The following is a 23,055-nucleotide window of genomic DNA, read 5'->3' on the forward strand; positions in this document are numbered from 1 at the left end:
GCCCACACTTTCCATTGAAATCCTGATAGGTTTATATTGGTTAAAATTGTTTTCATTTTAAAATATTATATTGTTCTTTCATTGTTGTTGTTGCTGTTTTGCGCTACAAAAAATAGGACATGTGCAGTGTGCATAGGAATTTGTTCGTATTTTTTTTTTTCAAATGATAATTCGGCCCCTCAACAGTCTGAAGGATTGTGGACCGGCCCTCGGCTTCAAAAGTTTGAGGACCCCTGGTCTAGATAGATGAGAGATATAGTATCGATTTCAAAGGGACCCCCAAAGGTCATCCAGCCCAGCCCCGTTCTTACCGATGAGTCCTTCACCTGCACAGCAGAGGGCAATACTGGCTCACAGGTGCTGCCAAGCTGGCTTGCACCCAAAGGCCCGCCTTCCTAGATGGGTTTGTTGGCACAGCCGGCTCCGGATCCTGTTTGAGGCTCTTGTCCCCAAAGCCCTCGGAGGAAGCCGGAGCAACATAGCATGGCCCCGGAGCCGCTGTGGGTGCTGGTGGCCTTTGCGGTGGGTAAGTAAATAGCTAATGGTATGTTGGGCAGGTAGAGATCGTTATGGGGGGATACAGGACGTCTTTGCGGATGCCATTTCTCTAATAATAATAATAATAATAATAATAATAATAATAATAATAATAATAATAATTATATGATACCTTTTTATTAATAATATATTAATAATTAATATAGTAATATATTATAACGGTATGTTGGGCAGGTAGAGATCGTTATGGGGGGATACAGGACGTCTTTGCGGATGCCATTTCTCTAATAATAATAATAATAATAATAATAATTATATGATACCTTTATATTAATAATATATTAATAATTAATATAGTAATATATTATAATGGTATGTTTGGCAGGTAGAGATAGTTATGGGGGGAAACAGGACGTCTTTGCGGATGCCATTTCTCTAATAATAATAATAATTATTATTATTATTATTATATGATACCTTTTTATTAATAATATATTAATAATTAATATAGTAATATATTATAATGGTATGTTTGGCAGGTAGAGATAGTTATGGGGGGATACAGGACGTCTTTGCAGATGCCATTTCTCTAATAATAATTATTATTATTATTATTATTATTATTATTATTATATGATACCTTTTTATTAATAATATATTAATAATTAATATAGTAATATATTATAATGGTATGTTTGGCAGGTAGAGATAGTTATGGGGGATACAGGACGTCTTTGCGGATGCCATTTCTCTAATAATAATAATAATAATAATTATTATTATTATTATATGATACCTTTTTATTAATAATATATTAATAATTAATATAGTAATATATTATAATGGTATGTTTGGCAGGTAGAGATAGTTATGGGGGATACAGGACCTCTTTGCAGATGCCATTTCTCATAATAAGAATAATGATAGTAATAATAATAATAATATGAATATAATAATATTATATCAATAATATATTAATAATTATCTATATATATAAAAGGCTTTTGGCATCACGGCAACTCACAAAACAACAAAACCCAACACCTCCCAAACTAAAATTGGCAACACAATCCAGCTAGTAATAATATATGTTGGGCAGATAGAGATAGTTATGGGGGGATACAGGACGTCTTTGCGGATGCCATTTCTCTAATAATAATAATAATAATAATAATAATAATAATAATAATAATAATAATAATAATAATAATAATAATAATATGATACCTTTTTATTAATAATATATTAATAATTAATATACAGTAGAGTCTCAGTTATCCAACACTCGTTTATCCAACGTTCTGGATTATCCAACGCATTTTTGTAGTCAATGTTTTCAATATATCGCAATATTTTGGTGCTAAATTCATAAATACAGTAATTACTACATAGCATTACTGCGTATTAAACTACTTTTTCTGCCAAATTTGTTGTCCAACATGATGTTTTGGTGCTTCATTTGTAAAACCATAACCTAATTTGATGTTTAATAGGCTTTTCCTTAATCCCTCCTTATTAGCCAACATATTCGCTTATCCAACATTCTGCCGGCCCGTTTATGTTGGATAAGTGAGACTCCACTGTAGTAATATATTATAATGGTATGTTGGGCAGCTAGAGATCGTTATGGGGGGATACAGGACGTCTTTGCGGATGCCATTTCTCTAATAATAATAATAATACTAATAATAATATCATTAATATAATAATATTATATTAATAATATATTAATAATTAATATAGTAATATATTATAATGGTATGTTGGGCAGGTAGAGATCGTTATGGGGGGATACAGGACGTCTTTGCGGATGCCATTTCTCTAATAATAATAATAATAATAATAATAATAATTATTATTATTATTATTATATGATACCTTTTAATTAATAATATATTAATAATTAATATAGTAATATATTATAATGGTATGTTGGGCAGGTAGAGATCGTTATGGGGGGATACAGGACGTCTTTGCGGATGCCATTTCTCTAATAATAATAATAATAATAATAATAATAATAATAATTATTATTATTATTATTATATGATACCTTTTAATTAATAATATATTAATAATTAATATAGTAATATATTATAATGGTATGTTGGGCAGGTAGAGATCGTTATGGGGGGATACAGGACGTCTTTCCGGATGCCATTTCTCTAATAATAATAATAATAATAATAATAATAATAATATGATACCTTTTTATTAATAATATATTAATAATTAATATAGTAATATATTATAATGGTATGTTGGGCAGGTAGAGATAGTTATGGGGGGATACAGGACGTCTTTGCGGATGCCATTTCTCTAATAATAATAATAATAATTATTATTATTATTATATGATACCTTTTTATTAATAATATATTAATAATTAATATACAGTAGAGTCTCACTTATCCAACACTCGTTTATCCAACGTTCTGGATTATCCAACGCATTTTTGTAGTCAATGTTTTCAGTATATCGCAATATTTTGGTGCTAAATTCATAAATACAGTAATTACTACATAGCATTACTGCGTATTAAACTACTTTTTCTGCCAAATTTGTTGTCTAACATGATGTTTTGGTGCTTCATTTGTAAAACCATAACCTAATTTGATGTTTAATAGGCTTTTCCTTAATCCCTCCTTATTATCCAACATATTCGCTTATCCAACATTCTGCCGGCCCGTTTATGTTGGATAAGTGAGACTCTACTGTAGTAATATATTATAATGGTATGTTGGGCAGGTAGAGATAGTTATGGGGGGATACAGGACGTCTTTGCGGATGCCATTTCTCTAATAATAATAATAATAATAATAATAATAATAATAATAATAATTATTATTATTATTATTATTATTATTATATGATACCTTTTTATTAATAATATATTAATAATTAATATAGTAATATATTATAATGGTATGTTGGGCAGGTAGAGATAGTTATGGGGGGATACAGGACGTCTTTGCGGATGCCATTTCTCTAATAATAATAATAATAATAATTATTATTATTATTATATGATACCTTTTTATTAATAATATATTAATAATTAATATAGTAATATATTATAATGGTATGTTTGGCAGGTAGAGATAGTTATGGGGGGATACAGGACGTCTTTGCGGATGCCATTTCTCTAATAATAATAATAATAATAATAATAATAATATGATACCTTTTTATTAATAATATATTAATAATTAATATAGTAATATATTATAATGGTATGTTTGGCAGGTAGAGATAGTTATGGGGGATACAGGACGTCTTTGCGGATGCCATTTCTCTAATAATAATAATAATAATAATAATAATAATAATAATAATAATAATAATAATAATAATTATATGATACCTTTTTATTAATAATATATTAATAATTAATATAGTAATATATTATAATGGTATGTTGGGCAGGTAGAGATAGTTATGGGGGGATACAGGACGTCTTTGCGGATGCCATTTCTCTAATAATAATAATAATAATAATAATTATTATTATATGATACCTTTTTATTAATAATATATTAATAATTAATATAGTAATATATTATAATGGTACTAGCTGTGCCCGGCCACGCGTTGCTGTGGCGTTGTCTGGTGGTGTTGGTGAGAAATTGTTGAGGTTGTGGTGGTATTGAATGTCTGTTGTATGGTTGTCTTTATGTTTAGTATGCACACTGATGTGGATTATATGGCAGTGTGGAGTCAAGATAATCCAGTGCAAAGCAGATAATATAAGATTATAAATGGGTTATATAGCTGTGTGGAAGGGCCTTGAGTCTACACTGCCATATAATCCAGTGCAAATTAGATAATCTGTGGAAGAAGCCTAAGTGAGGCCTAAATCTGCCTGTCCCCTGGTCTGAGTGGGTTGCTAGGCAACCAAGTGGGCAGAGATTAGCCCTCTAAACTGGCAGCAATTGGATAAAAAAAATTATTCCTCTCTCTCTAATTAGGACTTTATTTTTCTTTTCTTTTTGTTGTATCAACCTTGAGGCGTGGATGATGGGTTGTGTTGTCAAATTTTGAGTTTGGGGGGGCCTGTACTTTTGCTGTTTTGTGAATTGCCGTGATGCCATCACTCTTTTATATATATAGATAGAAGATGTTGGGCAGGTAGAGATCATTATGGGGGGATACAGGACGTCTTTGCGGATGCCATTTCTCTAATAATAATAATAATAATAATAATAATAATAATAATAATAATAATAATAATAATAATATGATACCTTTTTATTAATAATATATTAATAATATAGTAATATATTATAATGGTATGTTGGGCAGGTAGAGATAGTTATGGGGGGATACAGGACGTCTTTGCGGATGCCATTTCTCTAATAATAATAATAATAATAATAATAATAATTATTATTATTATATGATACCTTTTTATTAATAATATATTAATAATTAATATAGTAATATATTATAATGGTATGTTTGGCAGGTAGAGATAGTTATGGGGGATACAGGACGTCTTTGCGGATGCCATTTCTCTAATAATAATAATAATAATAATAATAATAATAATAATAATAATAATAATAATTATATGATACCTTTTTATTAATAATATATTAATAATTAATATAGTAATATATTATAATGGTATGTTTGGCAGGTAGAGATAGTTATGGGGGATACAGGACCTCTTTGCAGATGCCATTTCTCATAATAAGAATAATAATGGTAATAATAATAATATCATGAATATAATAATATTATATCAATAATATATTAATAATTATCTATATATATAAAAGGCTTTTGGCATCACGGCGACTCACAAAACAACAAAACCCAACACCTCCCAAACTCTAAAATTGGCAACACAATCCATCATCCCTGCCTCCAGTAAGATACAACACAATCACACAAAAAACAGAATCACAACACCAAAAAAAGGCCAAACCCCACAACAGGCAATGTGCCATCTATCTATATATATAAAAGAGTGATGGCATCACGGCGACCCACAAAACAACAAAACTACAGGCCCCCCAACCTCGAAATTTGACAACACAACCCATCATCCACGCCTCTAGGTTGATACAACAAAAAGAAAAGAAAAATAAAGTCCTAATTAGAGAGAGGAATAATTGCTTTTATCCAATTGCTGCCAGTTAGAAGGCTAAGCTCCTCCAACTTGGTCTCCTAGCAACCCAATAAAAAAATAATAAAAAACACTAAAAATAATTTAAAACACTAAAAATTAATACAATAAAATAATAAAATGTAATAAATAAAAAGATAACTTACAATAAAATTAATTAAAAAAATACAAATAACGTCAAATAAAAATTACACCACAATTTTAAACCAATACCACCACCACTTTGCCACAGCAACGCGTGGCCGGGCACAGCTAGTAATAATATATTATAATGGTATGTTGGGCAGATAGAGATAGTTATGGGGGGATACAGGACCTCTCTGCGGCTGCCGTTTCTCATAATAATAATACTAATAATAATATCATTAATATAATAATATTATATTAATAATATATTAATAATTAATATAATAATATATTATAATGGTATGTTGGGCAGATAGAGATAGTTGTGGGGGATACAGGACCTCTTTGCGGCTGCCATTTCTCATAATAAGAATAATAATACTAATAATAATATAATATAATATAATATAATATTAATATAATAATATAATATTAATAATATATTAATAATATAATAATATATTATAATGGTATGTTGAGCAGGTAGAGATAGTTATGGAGGGATACAGGACCTCTCTACGGCTGCCATTTCTCTAATAATACTAATATAATATTATTAATATAATATTATTATATTAATAATTAATATATCAATAATATTACATTAATAATTAATATAATAATATATTTCCAAAAGTTCTTGTACATATTTACAATCCCGCCACACATGCATATAAGTTCCAGTTTCCTGACACCCTCGCCAATATTTTTCATTGTACAGTAGAGTCTCACTTATCCAAGCCTCGCTTATCCAATCTTCTGGATTATCCAACACATTTTTGTAGTCAATGTTTTCAATATATCATGATATTTTGGTGCTAAATTCGTATTATATATTACTATATTGTACTATACGACTATACTGCAATGTTATTAATAATATTACATGTAATATATAATATACAATTATAATAGTGTATTATTATTATATTGCATTACATTATAATATCAATATTATATGTATACAATATATTATATTATTAGCATAGCACAATTTAAGCTTTATATATTACTATATTGTAGTATGTATAATATACAATAGTGTATTATTATTATATGGGATTACATCATAATGTTATTATCAATATTATATGTCTATACAATATATTATTAGTATAGCACAATATAAGCATTCTATGTTACTATATTGTACTATACGACTATACTGCAATGTTATTAATAATATTACATGTAATATATAATATACAATTATAATAGTATATTATTATTATATTGCATTACATTATATCAATATTATATGTATACAATATATTATATTATTAGCATAGCACAATATAAGCTTTATATATTACTATATTGTAGTATGTATAATATACAATAGTGAATTATTATTATATTGCATTACATTATAATATCAATATTATATGTATACAATATATTACATTATTAGCATAGCACAATATAAGCTTTATATATTACTATATTGTAGTATGTATAATATACAATAGTGAATTATTATTATATTGCATTACATTATAATATCAATATTATATGTATTCAATATATTATATTATTAGCATAGCACAATATAAGCTTTATATATTACTATATTGTAGTATGTATAATATACAATAGTGTATTATTATTATATTGGATTACATTATAATATTATTATCAATATTATATGTCTATACAATATACAGTAGAATCTCACTTATCCAACGTGCTGGATTATCCAACACATTTTGTAGTCAATGTTTTCAATATATCGTGATATTTTGGTGCTAAATTCGTAAATACAGTAATTACTACATAACATTACTGCGTATTGAACTACTTTTTTCTATCAAATGTGTTGTTTGACATGATGTTTTGGTGCTTAATTTGTAAAATCATAACCTAATTTGATGTTTAATAGGCTTTTCCTTAATCCCTCCTTATTATCCAAGATATTCGCTTATCCAAGCTTCTACCGGCCCGTTTAGCTTTCATAATGTTTAGCCTTCTTAGTGCTAAATGCCACTTCCAAATTAATTTATAATGATTTTCTTTACTTTTTTTCTATTTCCCCTTTTTAATATTTTAGCAGTGACACTCCAGGCGGAATCGACCCCAAAACCAACCTCAACACAACATGTAACTTTATTAAATACGACCCCAACTGGGCTGTCGGTCTCCAGCCCCATGGCGCCAATGACAAGCAGTCCGACCGCCACGACATGGTCAGAAACCTCCCAGAGTCCCAAGCCTCCGGAAACCACTGACGACAACGGCACCACAAGCCACAGCACCACAGGAATTGAGACATCCACATCTTTCGCCGGGTCCACAAAGCCACTCACAAGCCAAGAGGCTGCGACAACCTCTGGCAACACAACGGCCACTGGTAAGAACAAGGCACCACATTTTGGAAAATGGAAATCTCCATCACCTTGTTAGAAGTCTAGAAAAATGAGTCCATAACCTTTGGGGGAAACGGCATTCATGCAAGGCACTTAGGTTACTCACCTGTTAGACCAGTGGTTCCCAAACTTATTTGGCCTGCCGCCCCCTTTCCAGAAAGAACATGACTCAGCGCCCCCTGGAAAAGGGGTGTGGCTTAGAGGGGTGGGCGTGGCTCCTGTTCAAGAGGGCGGGGCTGAGCCTCTCCCCTAGTCCAAGATGCAGGGCGGAGCCACAAATGGGCGGCCAGGACTGGGGTGGGCGGAGTTACGAGCGCTGAGGCAGGGCTGAGCTTCTATCCCTGTCCTGTGGCGCCTGCCAGGACACAGGGGGCGGGGATAGAGGAGGGGGCGGGGCCTCTTCCCAAGTGCCTGACAGGGCTGGACCTCTATACCCCACCCCCGTGTTCTAACAAGCGCCTCAGGGGAGGTATACAGAGGCTCAGCCCTGTCTCAGGCTCTTGGAAGCAGGCTCTGCCCCCTTCCCTAGCCCCGCCCTCTGTGTCCCAACAAGCGCCTCAAGAGAGGTATAGATTCTCAGCCCTGTCTCGGGCTCTTGGAAGGAGGCCCCGCCCCTAGCCCCACCCTTTAGTCCTAAAAGGCCTCTCAGGAGAGGTATAGAGGCTCAGCCCTGTCTCGGGCTCTTGGGAAGAGGCCCCGCCCCCACCCCTAGCCCCGCCCTTTAGTCCTAAAAGGCCTCTCAGGAGAGGTATAGAGGCTCAGCCCTGTCTTGTGTTCTTGGAAGGCCCCGCCCCCTTCCCTAGCCCCACCCTTTAGTCCTAAAAGGCCTCTCAGGAGAGATGTAGAGGCTCAGCCCTGTCTCGGGCTCTTGGGAAGAGGCCCCGCCCACACCCCTAGCCCCACCCTTTAGTCCTAAAAGGCCTCTCAGGAGAGGTATAGAGGCTCAGCCCTGTCTTGTGCTCTTGGAAGGAAGCCCCACCCCCTTCCCAAGCTCCGCCCTCTGTATCCCAACAAGCGCTTCAGGAGAGGTATAGACTCTCAGCCCTGTCTTGTGCTCTTGAGAAGAAGCCATGCCCACTCCTCTAGCTCCGCCCCATATCCTAACAGGCACCTCAGGGGCTCAGCCCTGTCTCCGGCATTTGGGAAGAGGTTGGATGAGCATCCTTTAGGACTAGATGGTCTTTAGGGGTCACTTCCAACCTTAGTAGAATAAGATACCTCCTCCTCTTGGTAGGTCTTTCCATTGTGGTTGGATAGCCATCCTTTAGGACTAGATGGTCTCTGGGGGTCCCTTCCAACCCTAGTGGAATAAGATACCTTCTCCTCTTCGTAGGTCTTTCCATTGTGGTTGGATGGGCATCCTTTAGGCCTAGATGGTCTCTGGGGGTCACTTCCAACCATAGTGGAATAAGAGACCTCCTCCTCTTGGTAGGTCTTTCCATTGTGGTTGGATGGGCATCCTTGAGGACTAGATGGTCTTTGGGGGTCACTTCCAACCTTAGTAGAATAAGATACCTCCTCCTCTTGGTAGGTCTTCCCATTGTGGTTGGATGAGCATCCTTGAGGACTAGATGGGCTTTGGGGTCCCTTCCAACCTTAGTAGAATAAGATACCTCCTCCTCTTGGTAGGTCCTTTCATTGTGGTTGGATTGGCATCATTGAGGACTAGATGGTCTTTGGGGTCACTTCCAATCTTAGTAGAATAAGATACCTCCTCCTCTTGGTAAGTCTTTCCATTGTGGTCGGGTGGGCCTCCTTTAGGACTAGCTGTTCTCTGGGGGTCCCTTCCAATCCTAGTGGAATAAGATACCTCCTCCTCTTGGTAGGTCTTTCCATTGTGGTTGGATGGGCATCCTTTAGGACTAGATGGTCTTTGGGGGTCCCTTCCAATCCTAGTGGAATAAGATACCTCCTCCTCTTGGTAGGTCTTTCCATTGTGGTTGGATGGGCATCCTTTAGGACTAGATGGTCTCTGGGGGTCCCTTCCAACCCTAGTGGAATAAGATACCTCCTCCTCTTGGTAGGTCTTTCCATTGTGGTTGGATGGGCATCCTTTAGGACTAGATGGTCTTTGGGGGTCCCTTCCAATCCTAGTGGAATAAGATACCTCCTCCTCTTGGTAGGTCTTTCCATTGTGGTTGGATGGGCATCCTTTAGGACTAGATGGTCTCTGGGGGTCCCTTCCAATCCTAGTGGAATAAGATACCTCCTCCTCTTGGTAGGTCTTTCCATTGTGGTTGGATGGGCATCCTTTAGGACTAGATGGTCTCTGGGGGTCCCTTCCAACCCTAGTGGAATAAGATACCTCCTCCTCTTGGTAGGTCTTTCCATTGTGGTTGGATGGGCATCCTTTAGGACTAGATGGTCTTTGGGGGTCACTTCCAACCGTAGTAGAATAAGATACCTCCTCTTCCTGGTAGGTCCTTCCATTGTGGTTGGATGAGCATCTTTTAGGACTAGATGGTCTCTGGGGGTCACTTCCAACCCTAGTGGAATAAGATACCTCCTCCTCTTGGTAGATCCTTCCATTGTGGTTGGATGGTCATCCCTTAGGTGTTCATTCCCGCAAGGACTAGATGGTCTTTGGGGATCCCTTCCATCCCTGAATCCGTTGTGATTTACATGATTTCAAAGGCCTTTCAACGCTCGTTGGATGTCCATCTTTCAGTGATGCTTTAGTTTACTCCAAACTGCTGGATGATGGGAGTGTTTCTCGACATATCTTAGGGAGGAGGAAGCAGCCTTTCAATGGGGTTCCTTGTTTCAGGGCTCCGTGCTGGGCGTGCAAATAACACACCTCTTTGGCAAACAGAAACTGTTGATATCGAAGCTCGGGCAAGCATGACGACCCAGCGGCAGCAGCCTTTCCTACCTTGACTCGGCAGGGAGAACATTTGATGGCAATGGACAATCAATGGAGTGCTGTGACCACGAGGTGGCAGTTCAGTCCCATTATTCCTTCCGCTTGGTTTCAGTCCATCCCTTCCTCAAGTAACTGTTACTCTGACTGTGACCAAGTATAGATTTCCCTGAGTGTGCCAAGTTGGGTCCAGATCCATCGGTGTTTGGGTTTGTAGGTGAACTACAATTCCCACTAATCAAGGTGAATTTCCCCCAAGGATCTCCAGTATTTTTTTTCCTGGTCATAGAGGTTCTGAGTCCACCAATTCCATCTTTGGTGGAGTTCAGAGTGCTCATTGATTGCAGGTGAACTATACATCCCAGTACCCACAGTTCCCAAATGTCCAGGCCAATTCCCCTCAAAACCCACCAATATTCACATATGGGAATATCGAGTCTGCATGCCAAGTGTGGTCCAGATCCATCATTGTTTGGGTTCATAGTGCGCTCTGGATGTAGGTCAGTGGTTCCCAAACTTATTTGGCCTACCACCCTCTTTCCAGTAAAAATATTACTCAGCACCCCTTGAAAAGGGGGCGTGGCTTAGAGGGGTGGGCGTGGCTCCTGCTCAAGAGGGCGGGGCCGAACCTCTCCCCAGTCCAAGATGCAGGGCTGGGAGGGGGAGGTGGGCGGGGCCACAAATGGGCAGCCAGGACTGGGGTGGCCAGAGTTACGAGCTCTGAGTCAGGGCTGAGCTTCTATCCCTGTCTTGTGGTACCTGCTAGGACACAGGGGGCGGGGCTAGAGGAGGGGGCGGGGCCTCTTCCCAAGTGCCTGAAGGGGCTGAACCTCTATACCCCGCCCCCGTGTTCTAACAAGTGTCTCAGGGGAGGTATATAGAGGCTCTTGGGAAGAGGCCCCGCCCCTACCCCCACCCTTTAGTCCTAAAAGGACTCTCAGGAGAGGTATAGAGGCTCAGCCCTGTCTCGGGCTCTTGGAAGGAGGCCCCGCCCCCTTCCCTAGCTCCACCCTGTGTCCTAACAGGCACCTCAGGAGAGGTATAAAGGCTCAGCCCTGTCTCGGGCTCTTGGAAGGAGGCCCCGCCCCCTTCCCTAGCTCCACCCTGTGTCCTAACAGGCACCTCAGGAGAGGTATAGAGGCTCAGCCCTGTCTCTGGCACTTGGGAAGAGGCCCCTCCCTGGCCCCGCCCCCAAATGCAGCTGTGGCCATCACCGCCCCCCTGGATCGCCGCAGAGCCCACCAGAGGGCGGTAGCGCCCACTTTAGGAATCACAGATGTAGGTGAACTACAACTATAAATCCCTCCAAAGACCTCCAGTATTTTTTATTGGTTAAGGGAGAAGCAGTGAGTGGGTACCAATGGAGAGTCAAAAACACTGGGATGTCTGTGGTGGAGGAAAAATGGAAAATCTAGGAAGAAATGGTCCCTCTGTGAAAGCCTTGACTTGGGTGGTGAGCAGGATGGTGTATGTGGAGGACACTGGCAGGGCTTTTGGACATGTTCACGGTGCTCGCCATAACCTGTAATAATAATAATAATAATAATAATAATAATAATTATTATTACTATTTTTATTTATTATCCTGCCTCAAGCTACAAGGAGAGATGGGTAATAAATAGTAGTAGTACAGTAGAGTCTCACTTATCCAACATAAATGGGCTGGCAGAATGTTGGATAAGCGAATTTGTTGGATAATAAGGAGAGATTAAGAAAAAGCCTATTAAACATCAAAATAGGTTATGATTTTACAAATTGAGCACCAAAACATCAGGTTATACAACAAATTTGACAGAAAAAAGTAGTTCATTACACATTAATGCTATGTAGTAATTACTGTATTTACGAATTTAGCACCAAAATATCATGATGTATTGAAAACATTGACTACAAAAATGTGTTGGATAATCCAGAACATTGGATAAGTGAGACTCTACTGTATTAATAAATTTATTGATTAGCCCTTAAGCCATATCACAGTATCAAAAAGGCTTGATAATATGGTTTACTGGTAAACTATATGGTTTACACACCACATAGTAAGTTAAATAAAACACTTCTGAGAGTACGGTTTGGGGTAAATGGAGCTTTAACAAGCAGGGTATTAAAATTCATCATTATTATTATTATTATTATTATTATTATTATTATTATTATTATTATTATTACATTATGTAACAATTTTTGTTCCTGGGTTACAAATGTCATTTCCTAAAAGGTCAGCAGTTCAAATCCGGGGAGCAGGGGGAGCTCCCCCATTAGCCCCAGCTTCTGCCAACCTAGCAGTTCGTAAACATGCAAACGTGAGTAGATCAATAGATACTGCTCCAGTGGGAAGGTAACAGCGCTCCATGCAGTCATGCCTATGGCCACATGACCTTGAAGGTGTCTACGGACAACGCCGGCTCTTCAGCTTAGAAATGGACCTCCAGAGTCGAACACGGGCTGTGGTGCAACTGGTTAGTAGCCAGCTGCAATATATCTGTCAAGTAGGAAGTGTAGGTACCGCTTTATGCAGGGAGGCTAATTTAACTAAAGACTAGACTTAACTTCAGGGGAAAACGTTTATCCTAAAAACATGAGAAAAGTTGATTAAACTGCCAGAACTTTGTTTCTGAGGGCGGGACATCCTGCAATCATTTTTCAGTCATCAAGTCTCGATCAATTCAGCCTTCATCCTGGGAGATACGCTCTGGCAACCAGCCTGGGCCATATTGGGGTTGGTTTGGACCAAAGCTTCATATCATCTCTTTTCAATAGGTGACGAGGACGACTCTCGCCTCTCCGAGAAGCCGGGCCTTGTAGCCGTCATTTGCATTTTCCTCACCGTTCTGCTCATTGGCGCTGTGGTGGTGGTGGTGAAGTGCTTCCGGGCGAGGGAACCATCCTTCCAGAAACTGGACGAGGTGCCCATGGTGAGTGGCCGTTGTTGGAGGCAGGATGATGGGTAGCAGAGTGTAATCCAAAACATCATCCCGGTCTCACCTCCTTCTCCAGACTGTCTTCCCATGTGGATAAACAGCACTGGTCAAACACACTCCAGCAGACGAGGGTTCGGTTGAAAATCCAACGGCTATAAGCTTTATTTACATAACTATATACAAATAGAGCAATTCAGTCCTTCCTCCGTGAGTGCTCATGCCGAAGCAACTCACACGCACACTGGAAACTCCTCTGCATTCCACAGTCCAAGAAGGAAGTCCCGGTCAAAACAAACTTGACCCCATTGGTCCTGTGATACGTCAATCATAGCAGGCTCTCATTAACTCCATAACTACTGGAATGCCTTGCCGAAAACTAACACAGAAGGCATTTCTAACAACCCGGATTGATTTTAACATTTCACAATACACAATACCCTGACAGCCGTTGCCATAAGGAGAAGTAAGCGGGCAGAGGGAGGGAGGAAGCTGGGTTCCAAAAATGTACGGGTTGTTTCTCAACATCTCAGGGTTGAAGAAGTGTTGATGTCTTTTGGATTGCACTATAGACTTCATCCCACTGAACATGGCAAGTGTTAGAAATAGTAGGTTTATTTCTGTGTTGAGTACACAGGGTATCATTCTTAATCAATTGTCTATAGTCTTTAAGTATAATAGTACTCATTGAAGTCCTAAAGCAAACATGCATCCACCTCCACTGAGGTTTAAAGCAGACTGAATACAAAACGGAGTCCTGAGTCTGAACATGCTCAGTACAATCAAATGTCTATAGCCCTTCCCACACCAAAGAGGTCAGTCAAACTGGCAAATCAACATACACATAAAATACAAGCACATTTCTTATTAGGAGTTGTGTGGAAGTCGCTTCTGGTGTGAGAGAATTGGCCGTCTACAGAGACATTACCCAAGGGACACCCGGGTGTGTAACTGGGAGGCTTCTCTCATATCCCCATAAGCTAGAGCTGACAGACGGAAGCTCACTCCATCTCACAGATTCAGTTATAGATAAGATGTAGGTTTATCTCTGTGTTGAGTACACAGGGTATCATTCTTAATTAATTGCCCATAGTCTTTAGGTATAATTGTATTCACTGAAGCCCAGAAGCAAACATGCATCCACCTCTACTGATGTCTAAAGTAGACTGAATACAAAACGGAGTCCTGAGTCCAAACAGTGACCTTCTCTACTGAAGTCCAAACACATGCAGTCATCCACCTCCACTGAGGTCTGATGTAAGACCACTCCCATTGAAGTCTAAACACATACTTCTCCATTGAAATCCAGATACTGAATACAAAAAGGAGTCCTGAGTATGGATATGCTCAGTACAATCACATGTCTATAACCTTTCCCACACCAAAGAGGTCAGTCAAACTGGCAAATCAATATACACATAGAATACAGGCACATTTCTTATTAAAGTTCAGTTATAGATAGGGTGCAGTTCTTTTCACAGGGTATCATTCTTAATCAATAGTCCATAGTCCATGAGTATTGTTGTACTCACTTAAGTCCATAATCATACTGTATCCATTAAAGTCCAAACAGCGACCTTCTCTACTGAAGTCCAAACACACACATGCATCCACCTCCACTGAGGTCTGATGTAAGACCGCTCCCACTGAAGTCTAAGCACATACTTCTCCATTGAAATCCAGATACTGAATACAAAAAGGAGTCCTGAGTCTGAATATGCTCAGTACAATCACATGTCTATATCTCCACCCACACCAAGGAGTACACATAGAATACAGGTTAGCAAATATATACATTAACAAATAAATTGTGAGTGGTGTGGGAGGCTGCTATTTCCAAAAGACAGAGTGTTATGGCTAGGTCGATTTTTTCACCCTCTCTCAGTCTCTCTTTCTTTTGTCGCCCAGCAAGGAAAAGCCGCCGAAGACTCTCCTTTTGCCCGCTACCCTCCCAAATAGACCGCCTGTCCAGCTTCGTGTGATGGGAACGTCCCCTCCGGCAACTCTTGGACTTGGTGCATGAAATAAAAAGACCTGTACAGAAAGAGGTGCATTTTCCTTCCTTAGCAACTGGTTTGAGCTTTGCCTTCTTCTCTAGGGTGGGCTCTAGATTTGTACAATATACAAATTGTATACAAATATACAATATACAATATACAGTACAATATACTTCACACTTTAGCAACACAACCGTTCAATGTTAAGGCTTCCCCGTCTGCGCAGGGTTCCATAATTCACACTTTAACAACACAACCGTCCAATGCTAAGGCTTCCTCGTCTGCGCAGGGTTCCATACTTTGCACTTTAACAACACAACCGTTCGATGCTAAGGCTTCCTCGTCTGCGCAGGGTTCCATACTTTGCACTTTAACAACACAACCGTTCGATGCTAAGGCTTCCTCGTCTGCGCAGGGTTCCATACTTTGCACTTTAACAACACAACCGTTCGATGCTAAGGCTTCCTCGTCTGCGCAGGGTTCCATATTTTGCACTTTGACAACACAACCGTTCCATGCTAAGGCTTCCCCGTCTGCTCAGGGTTCCATACTTCGCCCTTTAACAACACAACCGTCCAATGCTAAGGTTTCCCCGTCTGCGCAGGGTTCCATACTTCGCCCTTTAACAACACAACCGTTCAATGCTAAGGCTTCCTCGTCTGCGCAGGGTTCCATACTTCGCCCTTTAACAACACAACCGTCCGATGCTAAGGCTTCTCCGTCTGCGCAGGGTTCCATACTTCGCTCTTTAACAACACAACCGTCCAATGCTAAGGCTTCCCCGTCTGCGCAGGGTTCCATACTTCGCTCTTTAACAACACAACCGTCCAATGCTAAGGCTTCCCCGTCTGTGCAGGGTTCCATACTTCGCCCTTTAACAACACAACCGTTCAACGCTAAGGCTTCCCCGTCTGTGCAGGGTTCCATACTTCGCCCTTTAACAACACAACCGTTCAATGCTAAGGCTTCCCCGTCTGTGCAGGGTTCCATACTTCGCCCTTTAACAACACAACCGTTCAATGCTAAGGCTTCCCCGTCTGTGCAGGGTTCCATACTTCGCCCTTTAACAACACAACCGTTCAATGCTAAGGCTTCCCCGTCTGTGCAGGGTTCCATACTTTGCACTTTAACAACACAACCGTTCAACGCTAAGGCTTCCCCGTCTGCGCAGGGTTCCATCCTTCGCTCTTTAACAACACAACCGTTCAATGCTAAGGCTTCCCCGTCTGCGCAGGGTTCCATACTTTGCACTTTAACAACACAACCGTTCAATGCTAAGGCTTCCCCGTCTCCACAGGGTTCCATACTTCGCCCTTTAACAACACAACCATTCAATGCTAAGGCTTCCTTGTCTGTGCAGGGTTCCATACTTCGCCCTTTAACAACACAACCGTCCGATGCTAAGGCTTCTCCGTCTGCGCAGGGTTCCATACTTCGCTCTTTAACAACACAACCGTCCAATGCTAAGGCTTCCCCGTCTGCGCAGGGTTCCATACTTCGCTCTTTAACAACACAACCGTTCAATGCTAAGGCTTCCCCATCTGCGCAGGGTTCCATACTTCACACTTTAACAACACAACCGTCCAATGCTAAGGCTTCTCCGTCTGCACAGGGTTCCATACTTTGCACTTTAACAACACAACCACAGAGAAGGCCCTTTCTCTCTCTCTCGTTCCCACCAGCCATACTTGAGAAGGGGGTGGGACCGAGAGTATTAAGCCATTGCAGCTATACAACCGACACTTTTGCTCCTGAACTTTCATCCATTCCACCTAGAATTGAGAGACGTTACAAGGGGGGGAAAGTGGGGGATCTGCGTGTTTTCTTGACATATTTTCTTCCTCTGAACTGAGAGGGTGTGTTTCCAAGGCCAAAAGGGATTGTAAATGGCCCCTTCCATCCTCAGCCCCCGACACCATTACAACCCGTGTGACTTTCTCTCGCCTCTGGAAACGAACACAGCAAGGCTAATGGGTAACGGGGGCCAGGGAGTTAATTAGTCACGCTAATTGCTAGGCTCACAGCTCTCCCTGGCTGGGTGCTTGGCATTCAGGAAGGTGTCAGGATCAGAGAGACCCGCTTGCCCCGGCATGGAAGGGAAAGCGGCAGCTGGTGCCCGTTTGTGCCAGTCGCCCGGGCGCACAATATACCTTATATACTTGAATATAAGCCGGCCCTAATATAAGTCGAGGCACCTAATTTTACCACACAAAACTGGGGAAACTTATTGACTTGAGTATAAGCTGAGGGTGTAAAATGCAGCAGCTAAGGGTCAATTTCAGAATGAAAATAGATCCCAATGAAAGTATATTGAGGCATCAGTAGGTTAAAGGTTTTTGAATATTTACCGTATTTCAAAGAAAAAGAGTAAACTAGCTCTGTAAGTGGAAAAGTAGGGTCAACAAAAACAATATGGTATTAATAAGAACATAAATAATAATAACAACAACAACAACTTCATTTGTACCCTGTCCTATCTCCCCATGGGGACTCAGGCCGGCTTCCAACATAGTAACAGGCAAACATTCAATGCCTACATAAACAATGCAGAGCTAGATATAGATCTATAATTATATATACTAATTTCACATATGCATTTTCCCCTGAAATGTTTGCAAATCCTCTCTCTCTATATATATGTGCATTTCCCTCCAGCAATATTTGCAAGCCCTATATATTTTTGTTTATATCTATCTAGAAATCTCTATATGTGTGTGTGCATTTCCCCTGCAATCTTTGAAAGCCCTACATATCTATATTCATATATATCTATCTAGACATCTTTCTATATATAGATTATTATATCTGTATAGGATTTGCAAAGACTTGCAAACATGAGGGAGAAATTCATATATAAAATTAATGTAAATATATAGATAGATAGATAGATAGATAGATAGATAGATACAAATATAAAGGTACATAGGGATTGCAAAGGCTTGCAGGGGGAAATGCCTATATATCTGTAGCAGAGATTAATAAATATTTCAGGGAAAAATACCCTGTTTCCCTGAAAATAAGACATCCCCAGAAAATAAGACCTAGTAGAGGTTTTGCTCAATTGCTAAATATAAGGCCTCCCCCGAAAGTAAGACCTAGCAAAGTTTTTGTTTGGAAGCAGGCCCACCGAACAGAACACCAGAGCAGGCAGGATCGGTAAATGTACGTACCATAGAGTGTTGTGCGTGGAAATAGTGGTAGTAACAAGAAATTCTTGATAGGATTCACAGTTTGTCTGGTTATGCTGGTTTGTGATGACAACTACTGTACAGTATAGAATAAATGTTCATTTATTTGTTCAACAATAAATGTGAATTCTTCTTCATGGAAAAATAAGACATCCCCTGAAAATAACCCTGGAGCACCTTTGGGAGCAAAAATTAATATAAGACACTGTCTTATTTTCGGGGAAACACGGTACCGCCCCCAGGTGGGTGTTGGAGTGATTCAGGGGGGCGGTGATGGCACTTATTAAGACACAGGGGCGGGGCCAGGGGAGGGGCGGGGCCTCTTCCCAAGTGCCAGAGACAGGGCTGAGCCCCTGAGGCGCCTGTTAGGACACAGGGGGCGGAGCTAGTGGAGTGGGCGTGGTTTCTTGCCAAGAGCCCGAGACAGGGCTGGGAATCTATACCCCTCCTGAGACGTTTCTTGGGACACAGAGGGCGGAGCTAGGGAAGGGGGCGGGGCCTCCTTAGAAGAGCCCAAGACAGGGCTGAGCCTCTATACCTCCCCTGAGAGGCCTTTTAGGACTAAAGGGCGGGGCTAGGGGTGGGGGCGGGGCCTCTTCCAAAGAGCGCGAGACAGGGCTGAGCCTCTGTATACTTCCCCTGAGGTGCTTGTACACGGGGGCGGGGTATAGAGGTTCAGCCCTGTCAGGCCCCGCCCCCTCCTCTAGCCCCACCTCCTGTGTCCTGGCAAGTGCCGCAGGACAGGGATAGAAGCTCAGCCCTGCTTCAGTGCTCGTAACTCCGCCCATCCCAGTCCTGGCCGCCCATTTGTGGCCCCGCCCACCTCCCCTTCCCCCTCCTAGCCCTGCATCTTGGACTAGGGGAGAGGCTCAGCCCCGCCCTCTTGAGCAGGAGCCACGCCCACCCCTCGAAGCCACGCCCCCCTCTCCAGGGGGCATTGAGTAATAATTTTTCTGGAAAGGGGGTGGTAGGCCAAATAAGTTTGGGAATCACTGGTTTAAACAGTTTATTGATAAAAGATAGCAAAGTCTGAATAAAAAGCAGTCAAGAATGCAAACATCCAAAGGCAATGGCACTCAATAAAAACCATATAATCCAGTAGTAAAACAACTGACAGAATATAAATCCAAGTCTCAGATGCAGGAAATAAGTCTTGAAAACAAGGCACCCCGAACTTCAGAGCAAAAAGCAAAACACAGTTTCCAGGCATGAACATGGAACAAAAGACCTTTTCCATGAGCTTTTAAACAAGGCAGGAGATATGCTTCCCAGGATCAACGTTGCTCTGTCTGAAATCACTTTCTGTTTCTCTTGTATTTAGCAATATTTACAAGCCAGAAAGGCATTTCTCTGCCCTTGGCTTCCCATGCCTTTATTAGCTATTCTGAGGGAATGCCTGGCCCAATGAACCTTCAATCTCAACCTTGTATCTTGGTCTAAGGAAGTTTCCTCAGACCCACTGCCCGAAACACCTGGAACTTGTTGTGAATCTAGTGAAAGGTCTCCCGTATCATTGTTTCCTGTTTCTTCGCCAGAGCCTTCAACAGGAATCACAGATACAGCATAAGACTACAATCAGGAAGATATAACTAGTAAGACTTGAATAAGGACATGAAAACTTCCAGGACACATTAAATCCAAAATCAAAGCTTGTCTTGAACCAGGAACAAGAGAACTCAGGCTTAGCTTCTCACTCTAACGCAGCATTGCCCGGACTTAACTTGTTGCTTAATAGACACCCATGAAAGCATTCTGTTTCCCATGAATTTCTTTCACAACCTTCCCACGTAATCTCTCTGAAGGACATAACACGCATCTTATATTCATCTATGATATGTTGGGGGATATGCTGTTCTTCTAGCAGTAGCCCCGAAAATCATACCTTGAATGTCAACGAGTTGTCTGGAACCAATTGCACAATTTCCTTTGGGCCAAAATGTCCCAATCAATGGGAATTACATTCGTGGATGCCAATTTGAGAGCAAAAGTAGAATAGTAGTTCAATAAATGAATGCAATCATGTTCCCTTGCCTGGTTTCCGCCCATTGATGCATTGATAGAAATTTACAACTGGATTAAGTCCAAATTTACTTTATTCATATAACACAGTGGTTCCCAACCTAATAATAATAATTATTATTATTATTGTCGAACTTGACAATTTGGACAGAAAAACAAGAAAACTCATGACCATTCATCATTCACTGCACCCTCGCAGGGATGTTGACCGGCTATATCTGCCTAGAAGATCAGGGGGCAGAGGACTCTTGCAAGTAAAACAAGCAGTCAAAGAAGAAGAACATGCCCTGGCAGAAGATGTCAAGCAAAGTGAAGAACCTGCTTTGATTGAAGTCAAAAATCAGAAACTCCTCAAAGCACAGCAGACAAAAAACCAGTACAAGAAAACCACACTACAAACTAGAGCTGACAGCTGGCACCACAAAACATTGCATGGAAAGTTCCTTGACAAAATTGAAGGAAAAGCTGATAAGGAAAGACCTGGCTCTGGCTCACGAATGGGACCCTGAAGAAGGAGACAGAAGGCCTGATCCTTGCAGCCCAGGAGCAAGACATCAGGACAAAGGCAAACAAGGCCAAGATCGAAAAATCAGCTGATGACCCAAAATGCAGACTTTGCAAGGAAACTGACGAAACCATGGATCATATCCTCAGCTGCTGTAAGAAAATCGCACAGAAAGACTACAAACAGAGGCACAACCATGTGGCCCAAATGATTCATTGGAACTTGTGCCTCAAGTCCCACCTCCCAGCAATAAAGAACTGGTGGGATCACAAACCTGCAAAAGTCTTGGAAAATGAGCACGCAAAGATACTGTGGGACTTCCGAATCCAGACTGACAAAGTTCTGGAACACAACACACCAGACATCACAGTTGTGGAAAAGAAAAAGGTTTGGATCATTGATGTCGCCATCCCAGGTGACAGTCGCATTGACGAAAAACAACAGGAAAAACTCAGCCGCTCTCAGGACCTCAAGACTGAACTGCAAAGACTCTGGCAGAAACCAGTGCAGGTGGTCCCGGTGGTGATGGGCACACTGGGTGCCGTGCCAAAAGATCTCAGCCGGCATTTGGAAACAATAGGCATTGACAAAATCACGATCTGCCAACTGCAAAAGGCCACCCGACTGGGATCTGCACGCATCATCCGAAAATACATCACACAGTCCTAGACACTTGGGAAGTGTTCGACTTGGGATTTTGTGATACGAAATCCAGCATATCTATCTTGTTTGCTGTGTCATAATAATAATAATAATAATAATAATAATAATAATAATAATAATAATAATAATACATCACACAGTCCTAGACACTTGGGAAGTGTTCAACTTGTGATTTTGTGATAAGAAATCCAGCATATCTATCTTGTTTGCTGTGTCATAATAATAATAATAATAATAATAATAATAATAATAATAATAATAATAATACATCACACAGTCCTAGACACTTGGGAAGTGTTCAACTTGTGATTTTGTGATACGAAATCCAGCATATCTATCTTGTTTGCTGTGTCATAATAATAATAATAATAATAATAATAATAATAATAATAATAATAATAATAATTTTATTTTTATACCCTGCCTCCATCTCCGCAAAGGGACTCGGGGCGGCTCACATGGGGACAAGCCCGATCCAAGAAAGATTAAAACCAAACACAGATTAAAACATATCTCAATAAAATCAACAACATTATAACAAGACAATAACATAGAAACAGCATCATCAATAGCCACATATATCCAGGGCAGCACTGTATGTATTGAGTCCATTCCAATATTGTTTTTATGGAGATAAATGATTAATTTGTGAGTTTGGAAATTAACCATCTGCCTTGAGCACTTCAGGTCCTGTGACTCCGGTTACAGATTTTCCAACACTTCAAGGAGGGGAAGACTGAAGGAGGGGTGTTTGGGCCTGAAAGAAGTTAGGTGCCATTTGTTTCAG

At 40.3% G+C, this 23,055-nt stretch overlaps 2 protein-coding genes across 5 annotated transcripts in view; one reads left to right on the forward strand and one right to left on the reverse strand.

Annotated features, from left to right (window-relative positions):
* Nucleotides 1-23,055, reverse strand: part of LOC134293181 (uncharacterized) — a 71,130-nt gene that overhangs the window by 34,242 nt on the left and 13,833 nt on the right. The window lies entirely within an intron of this gene.
* On the forward strand, nt 60-15,941 carry cist1 (colon, intestine and stomach enriched 1). 3 transcript variants are annotated; one of them, XM_062959985.1, is made up of 4 exons: nt 60-526; nt 7,803-8,102; nt 13,739-13,893; nt 15,805-15,941. In XM_062959985.1, the coding sequence occupies exons 1-4, from the start codon at nt 484-486 to the stop codon at nt 15,853-15,855; spliced, it is 549 nt and encodes a 182-aa protein (XP_062816055.1). In that variant the 5' UTR covers nt 60-483; the 3' UTR covers nt 15,856-15,941. The 3 variants fall into 3 exon arrangements, with proteins under 3 accessions (XP_062816055.1, XP_062816056.1, XP_008122675.2); XM_062959986.1 differs by having other exon boundaries at nt 60-522; XM_008124468.2 differs by lacking the exon at nt 60-526 and having other exon boundaries at nt 7,451-8,102.

This window comes from Anolis carolinensis, unplaced genomic scaffold (assembly GCF_035594765.1).
Source record: "Anolis carolinensis isolate JA03-04 unplaced genomic scaffold, rAnoCar3.1.pri scaffold_7, whole genome shotgun sequence".
NCBI classification, from domain to species: Eukaryota; Metazoa; Chordata; class Lepidosauria; order Squamata; family Dactyloidae; genus Anolis; species Anolis carolinensis.

Coding starts and splice junctions, on each gene's coding strand:
- cist1 (XM_008124468.2), top strand. CDS start 7,757: ATGATTTTCTTTACTTTTTTTCTATTTCCCCTTTTTAATATTTTAGCA. Junction 8,103..13,738: donor TGGCAACACAACGGCCACTG/GTAAGAACAAGG, acceptor TCTTTTCAATAG/GTGACGAGGACGACTCTCGC. Junction 13,894..15,804: donor AACTGGACGAGGTGCCCATG/GTGAGTGGCCGT, acceptor TTTGTCGCCCAG/CAAGGAAAAGCCGCCGAAGA.